Source organism: Sinohyriopsis cumingii, unplaced genomic scaffold (assembly GCF_028554795.1).
Source record: "Sinohyriopsis cumingii isolate HCF-2022 unplaced genomic scaffold, ASM2855479v2 utg001392l, whole genome shotgun sequence".
Lineage (NCBI taxonomy): Eukaryota > Metazoa > Mollusca > Bivalvia > Unionida > Unionidae > Sinohyriopsis > Sinohyriopsis cumingii.
In genome coordinates this window covers 909,376-930,701 of record NW_028315992.1, presented here as the reverse complement: position 1 = coordinate 930,701, position 21,326 = coordinate 909,376, and the positions used below count along the sequence as shown (strand labels likewise).

The 21,326-nt window shown below is 36.9% G+C and overlaps 1 protein-coding gene across 1 annotated transcript in view; it reads left to right on the top strand.

Annotated features, from left to right (window-relative positions):
* LOC149772578 (uncharacterized) overlaps positions 1–21,326 on the top strand; it is a 92,459-nt gene that overhangs the window by 14,509 nt on the left and 56,624 nt on the right. The window contains exons 5-7 of the mRNA XM_089947632.1: positions 403–528; positions 1,037–1,175; positions 18,149–18,256. Of these exons, the coding sequence (XP_089803758.1) occupies positions 403–528; positions 1,037–1,175; positions 18,149–18,256 (373 nt within the window). The remainder of the gene's footprint in view (positions 1–402; positions 529–1,036; positions 1,176–18,148; positions 18,257–21,326) is intronic.

The following is a 21,326-nucleotide window of genomic DNA, read 5'->3' as shown; positions in this document are numbered from 1 at the left end:
AAACAGTCGACTTATGATTAATATGTAAAGTTATGAATTGCCACATGTTAACTTCTGCTAGCGAATAATACAAATAATGTCCAGCGCAATATAATTCAAGTAGCAAATGCGATATTTCCACAAATGAAACCATGATATATTTTGCAATATCAGTATACAACGTCAATAACATGTTACAGTTAAAGGTTCCAAGGTACCAATCGCAAAGGAGACTCTACATGCAATCTGCAATATTCTATATGACAACAAAATCTAAATATATGCTATTAGTAAACGTTGTAACATATAGATTTTTAAAACTACTTACTAATTGTGTTATATGATGAATAAATATCCAGACATGTCAGAGAAGTCTTGACATTGGGTTATCTCTGGCTATACCATATATACATACATTTGCAGGCACGATACATAGCTTTCAATCCAGTTAGGTTCGACGCAAGACCATCTCTGAGACTCGAGTTGTATGGCTGTAAGATCGGAAATCAGAGTAATCCCATTTACACAACCATTGACAAGGATATCGAGGTAGTATTTCATGGATAATTAGTTAAATTAGTTCAGTTCAATTCGATTCAATTAAATTCAGCTCGTTTTAACTATATTTTATTACACTAATGTTAACTGATTTATCGTATCTTTCAATGTGTGTATAATTGCCTTTTGAAGGATACTATTTCTCAATTAGTTACGATATAAGCAATTTCTTCCCAAATGAAATACTTATTTACACAATATTGTAGGTGTTGCAGACTACATCATATTTGCTTCGTAAATTAATGTTTATATGGTCTAATAATATTACCATAACGCCTTGTCAGGATAACGTTTGCAGGTCGGACAGAAGCCCGTAATGATAGCAACCTAACGTTTTAAAACGTCTCTCTCTGTGTAATTTTCAGTTGTAATTTGGTCTCTCTCAATGTGCCGGAGAAGGAATAGAGTGGTGCGCGAAATCTGATAAGAAAATTTTTGAACAATTTTGTTCCAATCTACATTATCTAAATAATGATATATATAATGAAACATTTTCTAGGACAGCCGAACATGGATTCCAAGCCAAAGTCCAGTTGTCATTGATAGAAAGATAGCAGTCAGACCCTCTGGAAGTTTATCAATACAACCAGGCGTGACAGTAATATTCACTAATCCAGAAGCAGAACTTAGTGTATATGGTGAATATCTCTCTCTCTCTCTCTCTCTCTCTCTCTCTCTCTCAATATGTTGAGATTCTCAATGCTACTCAGACCAACAAGGATGGTCTACCGTGTAGCGTACGTGATCAAGCAATGTACTTCCTTTTATTTGTAAATACTTCACCGTCATAACACCTTAGTAAAACTACTACCTCGGACGTCCGCCCCCCCCCCCCCCCACGCTATCTTTAGCTCAAGGAAGGTATCTACCGACATATGTTACACTTGGACAGAGTGATATCCCCTTGTGTATACGAATTGGCGGTAAATTATAATAACCTTTGTTATTATTTTCGCTTGTGCAAAGAAGCACTATCGCGTCAGAAGAGGCGTCTTGAAACCCAGAATCTACGTTGAACAATACAAGTTGGAAGAAGCTTTCATTTCTAAGGAAAGTAAATTCCGACTATAATTCCAACGTTTTTGTCTCTTCCTATGGAGACAGAACTTTACAATTTGCTACCACTTTGTCGTTATTGTTTTGTGTGCGTGCAAGCAAATTCTCCTGATAAATGCGTAATTCCATTACTAACGAGAACATATCGGTGAGTTTATATTCCAAAGCACTCATAGCGTCCGGGTGCCAACTTGAACGATTCTGCTGTATAGGCGGTATGTGGGCATTTTTCCTACAGGTAATTGCTTCATAATATATATTGTCGCACATAATTTGTACGTATTTATCACATTCCCTCAGTTCTCTTTTATGTGATGTGTTTTGTGTGTATTGTAGAAACATGTACATTTCTTTAATGCTTTCGCTCTAGTAGGACATGGTTTACTCTGTCTAGTCTCGCTCGTGCATGTTTCTATATGCGACACTTGAGACAGGTTTACATGCATAAGCATTCAATGACATGTAAAGTGCACTTAGTCACTCGCACGGTAGCCTATCCTACTTCACAAGATGAGTTAGGGCTACAATATTTATATATGTGCAGGTCTTTATGCTCTTTTGACGCTCTTTATACATGTAAACTTCCATTATATATTGTGCACACAATCTAGCTACCATTACCACGGCATCCCGAGACTTGGAATGCCATGCTTCAGAGAATCTACCTGCAATGCCGTTGTTGACTCTCCCTACTCTGTATCTAAACAGCGCATGTGGAGGCCCATAGGTTGATAATATCATCCCAGCAGGTGATATTGTCATTAGTTTTACATGTACGCTCCATTGTGTTGTCTTGGAGATTCGAACTATTGGCAAAGCGCAGAAATGCACAGCTAAGGACGAAGACGTCATAAGTCTGCATGCTGACCTTACCTCCGTATGATAATTTCTGGCGGACATTTGAAATAAATCAACTCCTACCCTTCAGCCAGGAAGCGTTGGATATTGCACATTGACAGCTCCTGTCACATGTCACATCATTTTTGGCAACTCCCTCTACCTTGCCTGTTCGGGTTTTGACTCGGTTCCTAATACAGACAACGAGGAACATAGCTAAACAAACAACCAATTTCCCTCGCACTCAGCAGACATATTGACGATTTCAATGAATCAGACATACCTTAACTAATGATCCTGACGACATCCTCCTCACACATATGGCCTATGTCCGTTGCGATAGGCTTAGGCCATATGCTCTGCATCACGAACGGTCAATACATCAATATGATCACTAGCAGTCCAGCTTCCAGTCATTTGAAACCGACTGTTGCATACATATGCAGGGACCAATCTAACCCACATACCGCCACGAGACATTCATTCGACACTACGCTTTAAAAGAGGTCGCGTGGCTTGACAATCTCTTTACACTTTGCCACAAATGATTTCTTTGTAATCAGCTGGTGTATCTAAGCCTTATTTTCTAATTCAGTGCGTTTTATGAATTTAGTGAGCTCGTCTCTCATCGCCAGCTAAGTATCATGCATTTACAGGAAACTTTAGCATCACCTCATGCAAACAAACAAAGGTTGTTTGTTTTCAAGCGATGTCTTCAGTTGTAGAATATTTGATGACAAGCGAAGATTCAGCATTCCGAGCCACCATTGAGGATGTTCTCTGGCTTTGACCCCCTGAGCTATGGCCTCCACCTCCCACTATATCAACAACCTGTACACGTTCTCCGGCATCTGTTTCACGTTCAATTACTGCCGCAGTCTGGCAGAGGTATGGACATTCTGACCGGCACTCTTGATCAATTCGTTGGCGGTTCTAACTTGCTCATACACCAGTCTTTCACTTGGAAACCGCAGCAGTCGATTGTGTAATCGCCGCTTTAGGGATGATAATGCCCATGCTCCATACATATGGATCAGATGGCATTTGATAACACTCGTCGGTTAGAGCGCAATCTCATTATCGTACCTTCGAAGTTGGACTAATAAATATAATGAGGACTTTGAATAGCGTCTAATCTTTAGAAGCTCTAAGCTCTATACAACATTAGACAACACCTATAAGATAAAAAACACAATAATATTATTACGAAAACAAACAACATGAAATGAGAAAAACATTAAAAAATAAAAAAACATGCTGAGAATATTTTAGGGCACGCATGAGAATCAGTCTCAGAATGACTGAACACAGCCGCTGTGCATAGTTTGGCTAAGGCTTTATAAAAAAGCTAGTAATTTACCATTGGCGGAACTCGACTCGGTGCTCCATGACTGTACAATCATGAAGAACTACCATATGAGCACATCCTTTATACTCTAAACCATCCTTTTAATGGCCAGATTGAGATGGTCTACAAACAAATCACCTTGGAGACCAGTTTCCCTCTCCCACAACCACATTATTGATATATTGATAGTACGTGAAATCAACAAAACGACTCAAGGGTCATAATAGGACACAATCCTATACAAACCGTCTTACTGAAGCTCCTCCCAGTGAGCCCACAAGTGGGTCCTTTTTTTCGTTCCAACGTTTCAGTAGAGTATTGCCTCATATTTGTCTTGGTCCCAAAGACAATGGAATTATGCTACCTATATTGACACTAGCACACTCAATCAATTCGTTCACGCCCCTTGGTTCTCAATCGAATGACCACGGTGAAGTCTGGAATGTCGTCCAAGAGTGTGACTTTACCATCAGTAATTACGTAAGTGACACACACCTTTTTGACCTATCCATAATGCCTTCAGGGCGTTCCTGAGATTCCATAACACCATCGTATACAAATTCACGGCACTCATCAACAATGAAAAATCAATCCTAGTACCATTCTAGCAATTTCTTCACCTAGTTATGGTGCTAAATGCACGGACAACAATGTTCGACTCGCTCAGGACGGTGACTGAAAATAGAAACCATATTGGCTTCTATAGTGAAAGGACAGTCTATCATGAAAGGAATTAATTCGCCAGCTAGGCTTGCCCAAAGCGACTTAGGACATCATTGTCCTATGTCGCATTTGCATTGTGCCATTGCAAATTATTGTTCTGTCCCAAATGGAGGTCAAACGTTTGCTCACTGGACCAACCTCTCCTTAAATGCATACATCTGAGGCACCATCTGTGGAATTGGGGTATCCAAACGTGGATCATGGCGGATATAACTCTACCAGTTCAACTTTTGGAGATTACAGTCTCTATCGATAAATGTAGTGAAGGCTGGGGATCCCACCTATTACCTTCCTTTAGGGATGTCAACGTTGCAATGTCTGCTAGGACCGTCATCTGCATAACAATATGCTGACGATAAAAGCCTTGCCTTTGTGGCAAGAATGTTTAAATGACTAAGGAGCCCTCAATCAGTCAGATAAGTCATGGTGTGGAACTTTCTAAAGTGGTGTTAACATCAAATTCTCACATTTACCACATCTTGGGTGGCACACGCCTTCTTTGTCTCTGAACAATTAACTAATAAAGACGGAATGGTCTCTCCATCCATCGGGTTTCAGTTGGTTGATCTGTTTGTGGCAAGGTGGAATACCAAACTCCCAGCCTTTATATCTCCAGTCATAGACACAAACACTTAGGCTATCGATGCTCTATCGCTAGATTGGATTAACCTGGACACGTACGCTTACCCTCCAACACCTCTGATCCCAAATGTTATACAGAAAGCAAGATAATTAGCCTGTCTCCTCATCCACTCTGCATCAGCTAAATTTCTCCTCTGACTCTTCGAAGAGTGAAATTTAGCATAAAGTACAGTAAATGGTTTCCACTCCACGATTGCTGACACCTTTCGTCATCATGGAAGAAAAACTTTGAGTATACACCAACGAAATATTACCCCCAAGCCCAAAGTGTAATTATCTTCCTGGCTGAAGAACAAACGCTTTTGAACTTATTTTAAAGGTCATATTTGGTGTACCTTTAATACCAGACCGGCTTCCTTATGGCGTTAGCGACAACAAGCCGGGTTGCGAAGTACATGCCATATCAGCAGACTCTAATTGCATGCAGTTCTGACAGTTCTTTCATCACCAAGAAACGGACTTTTTCCAGGGTATCCAGACTTTCGTTATAAAAAGTCGGCCTCATCTGGACACATCAGCTAAAGGCCACATCTCAAGACCCTAGTTCGGGCTGTGAATTAGTCCCTTAATGAAACAGCGCGCTGGAACGAGGGAGATCACGCATCTGTTTTTCGCTCATGAAGACAAGAGTATATATCAACAAAGACTATCTCTTCCTTGATTAGGTGGGTTATAGGCTTGGCATATAGAGAGATAGTCCCATCAAACGTGAACTTTTAAACTATTTCGACTCACTAGGTCAGTGTTCTTATCACCGGCTTAGAATTTTTTCGTAACTGTTCGCTAAAGGACATTATTCAGGATGTGAGAATATAGATCGCGGTCCACATTCTCTAGCTTTAATCTTCGAGATCTGTGATCGATGTGGTGGGACGTATATCCGTAGCTCAATGGATCTCTCTTCCAGATCGATCAACAGCGTCTTAAAACTCTGCTGAAAGACTTCTGCTGGATTTGTGAATGGAATATTTTCCTATTCGAAGCTGCGTCCCAGTAGATGGAGTCGGGTTAGCTAGAAGCTGGCAAACATACGTCATAGAACCGGAATCAGGTGATGTACTTTCCTCCATCTCAAATCTATTCTCCTAAGTTATTATGACTGGATACCGTATTTGAAGAAGAAACATCGTAAAGAATATATTTCTTCGAGGATACCTGCCCAATCATAATACACATAAACCCTCCCGGCCTCCCCACAGTTATATCCATAGAGGGCCTGTCTTCCTTTTTAGTAGTAACTGACACATTCTTAGATGTTACCTTCAATACTTGCACCTAAGGGGAGACCACTCTGCTCCACAGCTACTTAGGTCGGCAGACAACGTAAGCTCCCTTGTGCTAAAATAATTATCTAGGAGGGCAGGACTCGCGAGGCAGTAATGGTTCTCCTAAGGTATTATGATTGAAACATATTTTGTCGGAAAAAAATGGTTATCAGCGCGATATTCATCAACACTCGTTTATCGGCTAATGTCTATTTACATGTCAAAAAGCCAATATATACTATTATATATTCATCAATCAATCAATACTTCCCATTTTCCAACTTATATATATATATATATATATATATATATATATATATATATATATATATATATATATATATATATATATACATATATATATATATATATAGAGAGAGAGAGAGAGAGAGAGATAAGTAGATAGATAGATAGAAAAATAAAATGTGTCTGTATGCTACTTAAATATTTTTCATGCGATAAAGTTTCGTACACCATGAATAATTATTCCACTTATTGATTTACTAAACGAAAATATTCCATCCTTCATTTTTCCATGAGATATGTTATGAGTGGACAATGCATGAATAGTGTGAGGTTTCTTAAAACAATTGCACATTGTGTCGTTTTATTTCGTAACGTCTACTGATATGTTATAAGACAAATGCATAAAGCAGATTAGTTTTAAATATACATCATATACTTTGCATGTGAGTTGTCATTTTTTGAACAGGTCAAAGTCGCATTTATCATAAATGGAAAAATCCAGCTAGTTTGATATCAGATAAGAGAAAGAATGTATCACATGTTCAGACAAATGGATAAAGAGACTCAGACTATGCTTGGACACTAATACATATTTAAACGTGTTGCCCTTTCCTGAGGCTGTCACTGACTTTACAATGATCAAATGTTTATGTTTTGCTGGCCATACTAAATGCATTTTGATTTTCAGATTGTATAACACTATGATTGCAATAAAAGAAGGCAACGATTATGATAGAAAGCTGCAAGTAAAATGAGGAAAGTTCTATTCTTCTATATTAATGTCTACTCACATTAAATCGCGATTGTCTCAGTACCCATAATGAGACAACCCTGTCATTGAACTTAATAAGCTCCAATTTGACCTACCCAGCCTATCGCTGATAAATGTTTCTGATCGCGAAAAATCGCAAGGAAAATACGCGATCGCGTCGGTGTCAAGTATGAGACAGCACCCTCTCTGCAGCTATTATCCAAAAATTGTATCAAGACCGACTCGGTATCGTGCTCGACGATCGTGTAAGTTTATTGTTATAAATCGATGCGGGGATAACTGAGCCTGACTAAATACATTTTTAAACTTAATTTTGTCCATACCACCGCTACACCAGGTCTGATGAATATTTCGTAACGTGCGAATATCAACTCCGTTAAACACAGCAAGACTATTACAATTATCCCTGTTCACTTTAAGAATTTCTGTATATTGCTGGGCTATATAAATCACATCAGTGTTTTGTGTCTACCTGGAGGAAATATGCTAGATTAATTAGACCGTTTGTCCATCATTACATCATCGTACACGACTAAACTGTTAACGAATCCATCAATGTCATCAATACTTCAACAACATCGTCTCCTTTTTCATTTAACGATTTTGCATTTTCATTAAAATCCTTAAGTACATCATAGCACCGCTGGTCATTTACAGACGGAGCAATCAGATACAACTTATCCCACCTGAGCCATTTCATTAAGTAACGGTAGCTTTTTGCCAACTCCAGATGGTCCAATTATAATCATGCGAACATAAATTGGTAGCGGAGCATGATGCTTGACAGGCTCTTGTTTTCTTGTCGCTGAGAAATCAATTACATTCATGTGATACATAATGATAAATAAATATTACAACAACGAATAGCAGATCCGCAGTTACAGGTATGTATGAACGATGTGGTACAAATAAATTTATATTTATTCCCAGACAGTCAAAGCCAAATAGCATTTTTTAAACACGAGGAGGTGATATTGCATCAAACTTAACAAAATTACCCGGAACTCCGTGGGCTAAATACCCAGGAGAAAAACATCTCCAAGGATATAATTAATGTGGCCCTGGAACCTGACTTGATATAAGACTTGACAACCAAGACCAACCAAAACCATTTGAATATCCAATAAATGCTATTGATAAAGCTTGTCATGCTCATGATGTAGCTTATAAAAGTAAAGATCTGCAAGACTGGCATATCGCAGATGTGAAATTAATTCACGCGCTAAATTCCATTACGAATAAATCTTTCAAGGAATCATTGGCTAATTGGTTAGTAAGATCCACAATGAAAGGTAAATGAGCGCTAGGTGCTAGTAATTAATTATCAATGGAATCAATTTATTATTCCCCAAGATGATATTGGAAAGGTAGAGCAGCGATTAGTAGACTCGCCGAAGCAGCAAAAGGTACACGTGCCACTGCTGAAGCGTGATTAGCGCGACAGGCAATATGGCCAATTTAGCTACCACCGCCTAAACGAATTCACTTTGCACATTTTGATGTCAGCATTCCTAACGAAGTTCATCAAGCTGATATATTAGTTTTAGCTCATGTTACTATACGTCGTAGCACGTATAAATATGCGCTAACTGTCGTTGATGTTGCAAGTAGATACAAAGAAGCAGAGCCGTTGTCAACAAATACAGATGAGGTAGCTTCTGCGTTTAAACGTATTTATCAACGAAGTGGTCTGCGATGGCTACAGCTACTACAAGTTGATCCTGGCAAAGAACTTCAGGGTGCAGTGTCATCGCTGATGAAGCAACATAATGTCAAAATACGACGAAGACATACTGCAATTCGTGATCAGGCAACTGTTGAACGATTTAATCGAACACTTGCTGAGCGGTTATTTGGATATCAATACGCGAAGGAATTCATTCAAAATAAGAGATCTCGCCGATCGGTTGCAAGATTACCAAATGTGATAGCACCGCTAAATAATGAAACAACTCGAACAATTGCGTTGAAACCCGTTAAAAAATCAAAAGCGCGAGTATAACAATACAACGACGTGATTTTTGAAAACAGCCAGTGCTGGGCAATGTGACTGTAAGATATTTATATGAACCCGGTGAACCTGAAGGCGGTAAAAAAAAGAGCAACTGACCCTATTCGGAGTATTACGACGCACAACATATCTAACATAGTAAGATCCTCGGGTAGACCCGCAATCTACAGAAGTATTAAACTGCTACACAGCGTGGATTTACACGTGAACAATGACAAGTAATTCCCGAAGACACTCAATTACCACCGCGATCACTTAACTAGCACCCCTACGTCGATTACATTCAACACAGGTAAGCATCACATTTTCCCATGTATGATCGCGATTGTTATCTTTTCTACTCACGGTATATTGTCTTGGATTATTACTCAAATACTGCCATAACTTTATACAATTGCAAATTACACAATGATTGCTCTGTTGTTGTTTCAATGCGTTGATAAATTCAACGTCAAGATCAAAATCGAGTTAATTTACTTTGTCACTTTGTTTATAACTAGCTAATTTGTTTCTTATCATATTGTTATCGAGGTCATGATTAATGGTTTCTGACTCGTCGAAGACAATTCGCCGCAACTGAGACATTCTCTGGACACTGCAAGATAAACTAAGTTTGACCATTCGATTCGCTCATCAACGATCCAAACAACTGTTTCAGAGATAATTAATCCTTTAGATGAATGTATCGTCATTGCATATCCAAGCGTCCACGGAGATTTATCCAACGATAACGCTTCTTCGACAACACTGACAGAAACCAAAACAATATCATTTAATACGACATTTAGTTTCTCAGTTTGTCCCGGTATGTCAACGTCGATATTTTGTCGCCGTGTATCAGTTGGTCTAGAACAGAATGGTACTGTCAACGCTGAGAATTTCTCCTAGTGTAACTGAAACAACATCCTTTCAATGTGTCTCTATCTTTCTACTTGCCACCATCAAATCATTTGGTCTCCACGTTTGTAGAAAGTCGTTCATGGATGTTTCTCAAATTATTTTACGCGCTATTTCACATTGAATTTTATTCTGTTGTAGTCTGATTAATTTGTTTTTAATTCTCTTATTTCTCCAACAAGTGATCTATGATCATCAGGTATCTCTTCTTAGTAATTTACAAAATTCTTTAGCCGATGATGTGGAAATGGTCCAACAAATGGTGGTGGTTGACCGTAATCTCCGCACATTATCACAGCTGTGTTTTTCAGTAACAACCATTTGAGAACCATTTTTAATGTTTCCAACGACACTGTGCATATCTCATCCCAAATGATGATACCAGGAATATATTTCTATCCCATTCGATCAGGTGTCGATGCGTCACACTTTTATCTGAAAAAGCTGTGATAAGTACAAAAAAATGACTCCTCGTTGTTTCATTTCTCGTGTAAGTCTGTGTGTTGGTGTTAGCACAATCATGTCGTCGCAATTTTGTGAAAATAATTTAATAACTCGTGTTGTCTTGCCATAACCACCGTTGTCCGCTTAAATTAACATTTTTATTTCTGGATACTGGATCATACACGGATGGCTGATTCTGATATCTGATCGCGGTAATAATTGTCTTTAATCGTAACATTAGCGGATTCACAATAATCATGTGACATTTCTTGTTTTATTGTCCACGAACCCCATGAGGCATTATAATCAGTAATACGAGCCAGTAATTCTAAATATTGTTTAATCGATAAAAAATGAATCCGTGGTAACTCTGACTGCGGTGCGAGGAAATCTGTTTATCATCGATAATAGGTTTATAGACAAATAAGGGAGCATTGAAGATCTTAAATGAGTATACTGAGGTTTTTCTCCATTAATAAAACTAACAACATTACCCAATCGAGTTCCGTCAGATAAGTAAACGTCTTTCCGATTACAAAATATATTTTTCGCTGCTGCATCAGCGACGACAAATTCATATTCGGCGGGATCCATAATCAATCTTGCACAATGCCGTTGATGATCATATGCACCATCCTGAGTAAATGTAGCGATTATTTTTCTACGGAGATCCTTTGCTGTTATTTCATTGTTACTAAGTTTAATCTTGTGAATATTAGAAGCATCATTAACGAAGATATCAATAGGAGTATTTGGACATTCCTACTTTTATTCTTCGAAGACTAATACGCTCCGACGTTGGTAACTAAACTTTAGTCTGCTCCCGATATTGAATATATGCCTCGCTGACCGTTAGCTATAATAATATTGTATTGTCAAGCATATATCGTAATAACACTATTGGCGACAAGCGTTTTTCTGAAAAATGTCTACGAAACCAAATATAACAAAACGGATGAAGATCCTTAGCGAAGTCGAATGATGCAACACGAGTAAAACTAGTCAAGTCAAAATTGGGTAACTTTCCGTTTATGGGAACTCTTGTCATCTCATGCATGGGATGTTCAAACCACGCAAAATATCCAGCACACTCTCCGTAACCAGGAAAACTCCTAGAATAACACGCGATCATGTCAACGGATATCATATCGTCACGATTATACTTGGTATTCCATAAACCGCCATGCCCGTATTCGACACAACTAGCTTGAACATCTTCGAGAAATCGAGTTCGTGTAGGTTTCCACGATTTATTCTCTCTATAAAACAATTACTCAATAACAGGGTAATGTTTTCGATTGAGAATCTTCCCGGGAGTTACTCATTGTTTCATGAAGAGATTCTCGACGACATAAATAGCTGTTGGCTCTTACAAATTGATTATATTCTTCATCAGAACTTTTAACTAACCCCACTGACAGGGGATCGTTTTTATTTATCTGTCTAATAAAATCAAACATATTTTCCGACGGGTAAAATTTTACAGTTAAATGTCATGTAAATATTGTTACTGCGCTGGTACATGCGTGTGCATTATGATCAGTAATATCAATTGAAGGACCCTTTGACTTATTCTTTGATTTATATAAAATCTCTCCTGTTAATGTTTTTACTATTTTTTGAAATTTTAATTTGCTTGATAACTCAGCAACACCATTTATTGTAGCTTCGGTATCCTTAACCGATTCACCCCAATCATTTTTGTTTTTACGTCTAAAATCAGTTAACCCGTTTCCACGCATCCATGCTATATTCCAGACAAGTATTTAAAGTATTTAAATAAAATATATATATATAATGAATCAGTGCAAATGATTTATGATCGGATCTGCAACTCCTCGTAACAGATCATGTGTAAATGAATTTTGTGGACAACATTCGCAAAGTGTAAAGAGGGTCAGGTTTCCTATTTTGAATTCCTTCGTTGTGATATTTTTATTCTACGCGCTAATTCCGCATTGATTTCTTCGATTTGATAGCACCCGGTTGGTATTCCAACTACGTTCAAGTCGGGTGTACCATCTGGTTTATTTTTATTTGCAAACAAAAACGAATTATTTGCTGCTAATCCACCAAACGACGTTGATCTGATATTGGGCCAACTGTGGTATACTCGCAATTGGGCTAACGCAATCTCGCTTACCGGAATCGTAGTTGTAAAATTAATACTGAATTCAGGCTTGGTTGAGTTGACTGTTATCATCGTGGTTCTTGCTGGAGTTGTATTCACGGCTATCTGCTGTAGCAGTTATGTCATTATTATTTTCATTTCTTTCAAATGGAGGTTTTAGGCGTCGCCTAGTTTATCAAGGTCTTCATCCTATGTCTTAACCATTAACGCGAATATGGAATCGGATATGTTATTGTCGTTGAGGCTTGATGATATATATTTAGAATATGCTGCTGTGGCTGTGTTTAATCGTGTAAAATAATCGTGCAATTTTGTGCTCGTGCACGTGGATATCTTTCTCGCGATAATATTAAAAACATCGGCGATACAAGCCGATGCTGAAACGTACATTCTTATTGCTACTTCAGTTGTTACTGGCTTTAGCGCTGATAATACTACCCCGGTGGACGCAACTAACGCAGATACTGAATAAACTATAACATCAAGCGTGATTACACGCCGCTTGTAAATTTTTTACTTTCAACGTATACTGGTCAATGATGGTTTTTAACTCTGATTAGCATTCGCGTACTTGATCGTATCTATATTGTTGAACATTTAATGTTGTTGTTGACGCTGTCATTGACTTCGTCAACGCTATTATTATGTTACGCAGTAACCAACTGAGGTATTTCAGCTACATATTCTAGACACCACCAGAAAGATGTTGCGGTTAATTTCTTATCAGCTGCTTCCAGAATAAATGCTATTTATTATGATAGACACATGCCCGGAAAACTTATCGGTGGTATGTCGCCATGGATACGTTGGATATATCTCAAATCTTGCAGCACTGAACACAGACAGCCTGTACACACCAGTGACTGTTGCGGCATGTTTGATAGTATTATTTTGCTTTGACCATGTTGGGAATCCAGATTATACCGTGTATACTAAGTTGGTAATATGTCCCGGAGTTACTCGGTGTTGGATTTTAATCAGACTAAGTTTGTTAACGATATCAGGAATTCCACTTACGACATCTTCTTGTGTTTTCTTAATCGTATCCAATGTTGTTTTTTTATATCAGAGCGTTTTGCGTCAACGGTGAGAGGAGTACCAACTAATTCCTCTGCGGTTTCATTAATTTTTCTAACGTTTCTACTTAGATTTGTATACGCGTTTACGTGAACATCATACTCGGCCCGCAACGTGGATAATTTACAATCAACGATGCTGTAGTTAACATCAACATATTTTTTGTCGAGACATCTTCGTCGGATGTTGGATCTGTTACGGTTACTATTGTATTTCCGTTCATTCTAAGTTCACCTGTCATTGTATCGCCAGTTGATTTTAAACGATTAGCAACACTTGGCAAATTCATCTCGGAGGGTTGTAAATGATATACTTAAGTCTCTGATTTTTCCGCTGTCAGTAAATACAAGGATATTATCCGTGACCGCAGCGAGTTATCGTCGAGTTATATCATTCCATTTGATATTACTCGTTTTTAGCTTGCATATCGATCCTAAAAAATAACAACCTGATCTGGGTCTATCCCGGACAGGGTTAAAAATTTATCGATTTCATCTTTGGTTGCATATTTTGATAAATCAATATCATCTTGTTTTTTGTCTTTACTCGTGCTGAGAGATCTTCCATAAATATCAACCATTATTATCATTAAGGGTTGTTTAAAATGTTAAATTTATCCGCGGTATACTCATGCACGACTTTGTGAGGCGGTTTGGTTGATTTTGATAACGCGTCGAGTAACTTAATTACTTCACGGCAACATATTGGTGGATCGGTTAATGTTTGTGTTGGTTTGTGTTGGTAGCGCTGAGTACCAAATTTGAGTACATGGAATGCTTTGTACGTATTTTAGAAATTCAACTGGCGGTTCTAACCCATACGAATCGAAATAAACAATTCCACGTGGATTATCCGCGTAAGCAACCCAATGAGTTCCTGGACCATCGCTGTTATCAAGATTAATAATTCCTGATTGCAAGTTTTTCACCTGACCGGGAGTCAGAGTGACAATAACGTGACTATATGACATTTTTGTAATAACGAGGCTGGTCCAATTGTCTACATCTTGTTGACTGATGCATCAACAACTTTCATTCGCCCACCAACATCTTCAAGTAACATTGCATTATCACTGAGTATGACAGCAATAGCCCTATCATTAGATCGAAAGGTTATATCAATAATAGATTGCCTGAATAAATCTAAATGTTCCAACGAGAAGTAATAGATCGGATACAACATTGTAAAATCAAGTTGTGATATCTGCAACCCAGTGGCGAATATTTGGTCACGCCCTAAATAAGACATCAGCCGATGTTATACACGTGAAACATCATTGTTCTCAAAATTTAGTAATATGTCTTCAGAATGTTATTGATGTCCATTTACCCTTAAAGAGACTTCAGTAGCACCAAATGTGTCAATGACATTTAATTTGTTTCTTCATTATCTCTTCTGTTAACAGCTTGAAACAAGACAAATGTATGTCGTGGTGCTGAAATCCCTCGTTGTGTTGATAATTGCCACGTACAATTTTCAGTATTATAAGCAACACTACTTGTATCCATTAACGACCATGATAATGCTGATTTACCACCCCGCTCCATAAAAGCAAATATTTTCTGTTCTTCAGTGATTGATAATGTGGCATCACAAGGATATTGTTGTTTGTACTACTTTATCAGCAGTAACTGCGTTATGTCGCCATAGTGCAGCATTATACAAACCTTTTCTAACAAGTTATACCTCGTACCTAGCACCAAATATAACCTTACTGACATCTCTGCAAAATCCAAAAATATGAGACAATGGAATCACACAAGAAAACTTTATCTCATCACCTACTAGCATTGATTTATGCGCTGCAAAGCCTAAGATAAAATTAGGATTTATTATTGTTACAACATTTGTTCTCCCGTCACCAGCTGCATTTCTCACATCACCTGTGGCTGCATATCGGTGCACTGGGTGATCAGTTGTGACCTTCGCAAATATTAACCTTAGACCAGGCGATCTTGTGTAGTTATCTGAATATCTTGCAAGACCAAGGATTGTCGTGGCAACATCGACATCATCATGACATGATTCAATCTCCCTTCCATCAATAGAATATGTAGCTTTGGAAAATAATGCCATCACACCGTTGCTAACAAAACCAATTTTATCGTTTTATGCGTAATTAGTATCATCGATTTTTACCATTCGATCCACGAATTCAATAAACGCTTCACAGGGCAAAAAATATATACTTGTATCATGAACTTGTAATTCGATTTGTTCTGTCTTGTTTGGATCGGGATCGGTATAAGAATAATGCTGAAAATCGCGTACAGACTCTTTTTTTTTTGTTGACCGGTTAGTCCATGTCAAATGCTGTATCAGATACACCCTTAAACATTTTTATTATAATGACCATGGTTTAAAACGAAGACCACTTCCTGCTATCAAACTTGAGGTTGTATTTTTATATTTCTTCTATTAGTGTTGCTAATTTTTTATTTGCGGCTTGATTTATTATTTTACTAACATTTGCCGGCACTACTTCAGTACTCGGTAATTTCACTGGTTGAACCGCCTTTGGTGGTCTTCGTATTAATCGTACTAATTTGTCTTTGACTGACAAGAGAGCCTTAGCATCAACGTCACTGATTTTACTAGGAGCTTTGTCACGAATAATATCCATAGCTTTCATTGATAATTGGTTTGCAATTGAACCTACCTTTTGAGCTATCCTTGTAAACAATCCCCGAATAACATTTCCGAAACCATCCCCGTAATACGTTTTGTTAACGGAGTATCGTGAGTTTATTACTCTAACCCTTTGGACTTTGCGATGAGAGTCGTGTACAAACATCTTATTTGATAGCTATTAATCTAACAATTAGTCGCTATATTATTCATCAACGATTTCATCAACAGGTTTTCGATAAATATTGATATCCATGATTCCACCTTGAAACAATCGTTGGCAGATATCAGCAGCTTCATTTTTTTATTTTCCGAGAATTATTTCCAGCACGTACTAAGCCTATAAGAACCTCCAACCGTTGCACATACTCGCGAATATTATTAGGACAAGTAATAAGACCATTTCTAGTAAAACCACTTCCGGTTACACCCGGTCAGGTGATGGTTGTCTCCGTGGTCTAAATCGCTGCTTTGTTGGCACTGAAACACCCTTTGTTATTTCATTATCTTTCTCATCAAAATCATCATATTCTTGCCTATAATTTTTAATGATTTTTGAAATATCCTTGTACTCACTAAATATCCCAGCGACCCATTAGTGTTCTGGAGTGTTATAAAAGTATGTCTTTAGAAGCTGATCCCGTAGTTGATACCCACTTTCAGCAACAGCAGCGGGATCAGCCATAACTTGGTATAACCCTGCTGAGTAAAATATCTAGTTTTAATTTTGATTTAGATATGTCCTCGACAATGATTTAACAGCATCGATTTCAGCACCTGATTTGTCAGCAGACTCCATAGCTTCGCTGATTTGTTTTGGCAATGTTTTGATAACCTCCTGTGATGCTGTTGTAGCTGCAGCAATATCTTTGGTTGGTTCAACAATTGATTTAAATAATTGTTCTGTAGCTGTAGCAAATTTAACTTGAGCCTCCTGACGTGCTTGTAATTTTCTCTGACAGCATCACTTAGCGGAATATACTTTTTGACTGCTTCTAGTCGCTCTCGAGCTAATCTAGCGGAATATGGTTCTTCGATATTTGCCATTATTGATATCATAATAATTTAATTTATAGCAGCAAAGAGTGTGCTGCCTCCAACTTGACACCGACACGATCGCCTATTTTCCTTTCGATTTTTCACGATCAGAAAAAGTTATCAGCGATAGGCTGGGTAAGTCAAATTAGAGTTTATTAAGTTCATTGACAGGGTCGTCTCATACCGGGTACTGAGACAGTCGCGATATCTTTTTTGTTCGCTTTTGCGATGTTCCAGAAAGGCTTATTTTTGCGAATAACGAGTGAACCAATTAGAGGCTGTTTACCCTCTCTGCTGCTCAGAGAGCAAATGCTTTATTTCGTTTATTTATAATGCACCAATATAGGCTACTCTTTTGAAGAAATTACATTGTGCCGATCAGGTACAAATGGTGTATTTGATATAATTACAATTTTATTCTGAAATTTTTTATATTGTATGAAATGCACTTCAGTACCAATTTATGTCCAATTCCTGTAACATAATTTTATTACAGGCAGACTATCCTCGAATGGGGTCAATGGCATTCCAGTTTTATTTAGTGGAAATCATCCGGTCATGCAAGCCATTAAGCGATGGAGTGGAATAAAACTTCAGGCTGGAGGTAAAGTTCTAATTGTATAATATTATTTGAAAAAAAATTGTATGTTAGGCGAGAACGAAAAGCTCTTAAAATCGGCGAAGCGAATTTTCATGGTATTTTTAACAACACAACGTTCAACAAATCATATAGCCTGAATATCCCTGAAATCATATTTAGTTACGGAATATAGAAGAGCCGCGATGATCGTTGACAAGTTCTCCCCAAGAAAAGATAGTTTCTTTGTTGTAATATACTTGGAACGGACGAGATTTCTACACCATAAAAGGTACATCCCAACGTGTTTTTTTGTTATTAATATATGTCTGTCAAAGTATGAAATACTGTTTCTTTTAAAGTAACCCTTACACATGCATTAAACTAGGGCAGGATCACATCCTTTGAACATCTGGGCCAATTACATTTGTGACATATGTACCGAATCACGTGCCATCTCTTAATAGCATACTGTGTGTAACATGTTTTATGTTATTTAATAAATAAAAGCATTCTCCGGGAATATAAAAACCGCCAACCTTATTTTCATTAATAAACAAGGTGAACACGAATAAATGGTCTTCACATGCAGTTTTCAATAATGTGCTGCCAGATTCATAAGTATCTTTGTGGAATAGTGCACTCATGATAATAACGTATTGAAAATAAAATGTCTTGAAAATCATTTATAAATGCAAAATAATAGCATTTTCGAAAGAACATATGCATTATCATAGCGCTGATGCATGATTTTTTTCTTGCATCAACGTTGTTGAATCCAGAAGGAATCTTTGGTGTCCCATCTCGAATAATTCGGCGACCGATAATATCACACGAATCCATGTATTATCTATATATCACATAAAAAACAACAACACTTTTACATTTTCAAATACAGCATACAATTTCCCTACTAGACGTTTGTAGCCGGGACGACCATCTAGTTGAAACCTAATGAACATATCGCAAGAGATGCATATTCCAGGATCTAAATCGAAATAATCGCTTTGATTAACAGATTAGTATAATGAATGTTATTTTGATAAAAATGCAACTACCATATATTTGGACTGTGCAATTAATCAGTTTATGAATTTAGCTTTCATCTTCACACATATGATAATATACATCTAATATTATAAAATAGACGAAGTTGATAAATTACTTTTACGTGCATCATTATTTTCCATTTTGCTAAAGCGCTATATGCATGAAAGCTCAAGAGCATTTCATAATTCGCTTCACTGAAAACGTCTTTCTTTCTTTTCACTCGATTGTGTCGTGTTATTCTGTCCATAAGCAAAATTTGCATCAATGCAGAATCGCTTGCTTTTGGTGCGACCCTATTACACTAATGTAAGATTGAATTACGCAGCTATGTACCATTTATTTAGATTTCATGTTTGTATCTTAATAGGTCTCTTTATCATACACGTTCTTTATGGTGACTCTTAAGTGGAGACCTGCGTTGGAAAGTCTAATTAATATGATGACATTATATACGTGTACTTAGAGTATTGATTATCATTTCGAAAAACACAGCAATGAATAATAATAATAATAATAATAATAATAATAATAATAACAATAGTTCTAATGTATTTTTTTAATTTAAAGTAAATAACACACACAGCCACACGGATGATACATTTTTCCTCGATATTCGTTTAATACTAAATCTTTCTTAAGAATGTATTTTATCGTATTTTGAACTAAATCAATTTAAGCAAGTGCTTTCTAAATTTTAATAATAGTTGTCAACTTATGATTAAAGGTATATACAGGTTAGCTATCAAACTAAGTTCAAAATTATGTAGTTTAAATAAACTGTAACTGCAACTAGCGGAACAGCAAAAACTGTCCTTTCATACTCAGATGATAGCATCGCCTCCTCACGCTTTTTATCGAACGTTAATTTTAAAATACAGTTTTGTCTTGGTCCCGTTAGGCTAATACCAATTTACAGATTTTAGACTGTAGTGACATTTACTAGTGTCTGACCAACAGACAAATGTCAGTTTCAGACCCTGAAAATGTATACATCAACACATTTTCAGACAATGGATCCTATTCGGACAATTATCTAATTAATTTTAACTTAACATAGTAGTATTTTATTGTTTTGGTACTTTTGTAAAGACAAAATTATTATATAGTCTCGTATATTATTTAAAATGACATTATTGTACAATTTGTTATATTTAATTAATATAACAATATTATATAGTTGTGGTATTTTCATATGAAAAATCTTTTGTCAATAATTTAGGCATTTTAATTTTGAATAAAATGATTTTATAGTTTTAATATTTTATTTGAAATAACATTATTCTATAGTTTTAGTCCTTTTTATATATACTATTAATCTATAGTTTATTTATGTTTTGTTTAAGATAACAGTATTTGATAGATTTATAATCTTGTTTTTCGTGGATGTAATCACGTTGTCCAACACAAATTAGGTCTCTGTCTTTTTAAACTTTAGTCTTAGTCTTTTCAGCGAAAAATGCATAATTTGTTCTTTTCATCAATGTTTTTGTTTTATGTTCTATTAAATAGGCATAGGCAGTAAAGAGCCTGATGGAAATTTATTTCTGATAATTGTTTTTGGAATCTCATATCCGTTGAGCGTGTTCTGAGATCACACCAGCTTAGGAAATGTTTGATGTCAAGGTCATGATGATATCTGTTATGTTAACGTCGATACGTCTTTTTTTTCCTGCAAATTAGTGCGCAGGTGCGAGATACTACCATATCCGTTTGTACGCTGAGACTGTCATTTTGCAGATTTAAGTTTTCATTTAATTGTTTGACGCTTAAACACTGTAAATCATCTACGGTATGATCGACATACTTGTCACAGTCTGACATTTCGTTTGTTTACAAATCCCAGCACGGAACGCCCCGCTTTGCAATTGCAAGATATTGCGAGATATCCCGATAGCGTTATTTCATGTATTATGCAACAGGGATATTCAATAAACATTTAATTTTCATTTGTTAATTTGTTATTATGATCCAAATTAATTGTATCTATTGAAGACCATTTTTATCAAAATAATTAAACTCAGGATATAATGCATCAACCAAGATCTCT